Source organism: Tripterygium wilfordii, chromosome 22, assembly GCF_013401445.1.
Source record: "Tripterygium wilfordii isolate XIE 37 chromosome 22, ASM1340144v1, whole genome shotgun sequence".
In the NCBI taxonomy this organism is placed as follows: domain Eukaryota; kingdom Viridiplantae; phylum Streptophyta; class Magnoliopsida; order Celastrales; family Celastraceae; genus Tripterygium; species Tripterygium wilfordii.
The window spans coordinates 9,614,422-9,617,804 of record NC_052253.1 but is presented as its reverse complement, the minus strand read 5'-3'; the positions used below and the strand labels follow the sequence as shown (position 1 = coordinate 9,617,804).

General features: G+C 35.3%; 1 protein-coding gene across 1 annotated transcript; it reads left to right on the top strand.

Moving 5' to 3' along the window:
* Positions 1-1,058: 1,058 nt before the first annotated feature.
* On the top strand, positions 1,059-3,383 carry LOC119991505. The gene is made up of 7 exons (XM_038837851.1): positions 1,059-1,245; positions 1,355-1,544; positions 1,612-1,846; positions 2,099-2,597; positions 2,838-2,952; positions 3,094-3,150; positions 3,281-3,383. The coding sequence occupies exons 1-7, from the start codon at positions 1,059-1,061 to the stop codon at positions 3,381-3,383; spliced, it is 1,386 nt and encodes a 461-aa protein (XP_038693779.1).

The following is a 3,383-nucleotide window of genomic DNA, read 5'->3' as shown; positions in this document are numbered from 1 at the left end:
TACAAATCACCAATACATGTTGTTCTTTATCTTAACTTTAAAAAAATGGTGACTGACGTTGATAACTTAGTTTTGCTTTTCTTTTATCTTAATTTCAAAAAAAATAATGATAAACTGACAATGGATTGACACACATCACTATTCATGTACTTAATTTAATAAAAAAATAAAAGTTATATTTTACACGGCACTCAACTTTGTTTGTTTATGTCAGATATCTTTCATAACAGCCTCACCTTTTCATTCCATCACCAGTGTTGCACATGGTGTCAGAACTCCATTGCCAGTATTACACATGGTGTTAGACATATTGGTATTTGTACTCGTAATGTGTAATTGAAATGTGTACTCTATTAATTTGTGTGCGAAATATTTGCTATAAATATAGCCTAGTGTTTGCTAAATTTTCTGCTTATAATCACTTTCTCTCATCTAAGGTTGAGAAAAAATGGATCATCTGAAGTTGTGGGCTAAAGATCTAAGATTGTCAAGTGGTTCTAGTGATAAGGTAAATATATCAATTTTTATTTTTGCTAAAGTTATTTTGATTAATTGCAGATATTAAAGTCATTTTGCATTATTGGCAAGATGATATTATTAGAGATGAAATAAAACAAGAAGAAGTACCTGATCTTGTAGAAGAAAGTGTTGAAAATATTGTAGTTGATGTTACAGATGAATTTTCCATCGATATGGTATGATAAATAACTAAATTAATATATGCTATATTTAGTTAATTTCTAACAAAATTAATATGTTGTCAGGTATTCAATTCACGTCAATCGTTAATTGAATGGGGTTCAAAAGATAGGACGTAATTTGGGATTTGTTATTGTCACAAAAAGGTCAGAGATTGGTGGTTTCAAAAGGAGGCACAAATTATTGTTACAATGTGATCATGTTGGCACATATAAAAGTATGAAAACCTCCACAAGGGTATCTGGAACAAAAAAAAATGAGATTGTCCATTCAGAGTGAAAGGGATGAAATTGAAGACATATGATGATTGGATGGTAAGGCTGGTATGTGGAACGCATAACCATTCCACAACATTATCTATGGAGGGCCATTTATACGTCGATAGACTTTATGCTACTGAAAATGATATATTGGTAGATATGTCTAAGAATTCGGTGAAGCCACAAAATATCTTGTATACGTTAAAGAATAGGGATCCCAACAACGTTTCCACCCTTAAAACTATATACATTGCTCTTCAAAAGTTTAAGAATGCAGAGAAAGCCGGTAAATCCCAAGTGCAACAACTCATGTCAATACCAATACGAGTATGTTTTCTTTCATCGAAGCAATGCTTAGACTAATGAGCTTGGAGATTTATTCTTTGCTCATCCAGTCTTGTTAGAAATATTGCGTGCATTCCCACATGTATTATTGATGGATGTGACGTACAAAACTAACAGGTTCAGGATGCCTCTTTTTGAGATTATGGGTGTGACTTCAACGAAGATGACATTTTGCATAGCATTTGTATTTTCACAATCAGAGAAAAAAGACAGTTATACTTGGGCACTGAATTGTTTGAGGTAAACAATGGATGAATGCCCTACTCCAAAAGCTATAGTTACCGATAGAGATTTGGCATTGATGAAGTCGTGCGGCCAAGTTTTTCCCCGAGGCGAAGAAACTGCTATGTAGATGGCACATCAAAAGAGTTGTTGTTGGCAACTGTAAAAAATTATTTCGATACAAGCAATCTTGGGATGCATTTTACTCCATTTGGCACACATTATTGGAATCAGAGAATGAGAACGCATATGTGTACAATTTATACAATCATGAGATAATTTTACAAAGCTACTCCACTATCATGAATTACCTTAAAGATGTATGGTTGACGCCATATAAGGAGATGTTCATATCCGGCTGGATAGATACCTATATGCATTTCAGAAACCAGACAACTAACAGAGTTGAGAGTCAACATTCTAAGTTGAAATGATATTTGGGTACATCACAGTCAAACTTGGAGTCAGCACTGTCGTCTATTCATCAACTCCTCCAATGTCAGTTCATAGCAATACAAGCTAGTTTGGAAAAGTGTAGAACTATTGTCCTACATCAACTCAAAATAAAGCAGTTCCAAGAATTACGAGGCTTTGTTTCAATTGATGCACTGAATCTGATTTGGGTGGAATTTGAGAGGTCTAAAGTTCTCGGAGAAGATATCTACTCTTGTGGATGTAAACTTCGTACGAGTTATGGACTACCATGTGCACACAAGCTTGCAATGTATATGAATGAAGGTCATCCAATACCACTGGCATGTATTGATAAATTTTGGAAGAAACTTGACCTACTGTCATGTGTTTCTCTTGAAGATGATGATATCGATTGCAATGTCAAGCTACAAATGTTCCAAGAACAGTTTAAGCATAAGTCAAGGCCTGGTAAAGTTAGTCTACTAAGAAAGTTGAGGGAGATAATTAATCCATCAATAACTACACTTCTTGATCCAGTTGTTAAGACAAATACTTATGGACACACCTTAACAAAGAAGAAAGTAAGCACATCTACTCGTGCTAATCTGTCTACATTCGAGTTTGTTTGGGGACATTTGAATCATTCTCAAGAATCAGGTACACGCAGTTGTTCATTAGTACGTCCCCCCTTAAATAAGAAATTTGACGGATCTACTCGAGTACACTCAGGGACATTCGAATCATTCTCAAAAACCATGTAGACATAATTGTTCATCTCTCTACAATACTCTACCATTCCCTACACAAAGGAGTTTAAGATCAAGTTCTGTTGACCATAGGCAGTATATCTTAGTCAATTCCCACTTATATTGCATCCTTACATTACGTTCGTAAAAGATATAAAAGCTGATGGAAATTGTGGATTCCAAGCTATTGCAAGGTTGCTTGGTATTGGCAAGGATGCATGGATCAGCGTCTGGCAAAACTTGATTGATGAGTTAAGGGCATTATGGTAAGAGTATATTGATTTATTTGGTGGTTATGATAGGGCATGTTCTATTTACAACTCATTGAACTTCTGGGAATTAGATAGACCAGCGTCACTTCAGAACTGGATGACAATGCCTGACATGGGTCACTTGATTGCTTGAAGGTGCAATGTCATATTACATCTTCTTAGTTCTGAGCAGTGCCTGACATTTTTGCCACTGTAATCAATGGCTCCACCATGAACATGTTACTATCACAATCGGGTTTATTAATAATAATCACTTTATCCAAGTTGGCTTGACAGAAGGTTATCCAATACCTCCCATTATCATTCAGTGGTTTATATACAGGTATGATTGCGCAGCCGCATGGGCTACACCGTATATGGAACAACTTACAACATATATTCAGTGTAGTAGTTCTATATTTCCTCCTGAAACCATTGTTTTATAA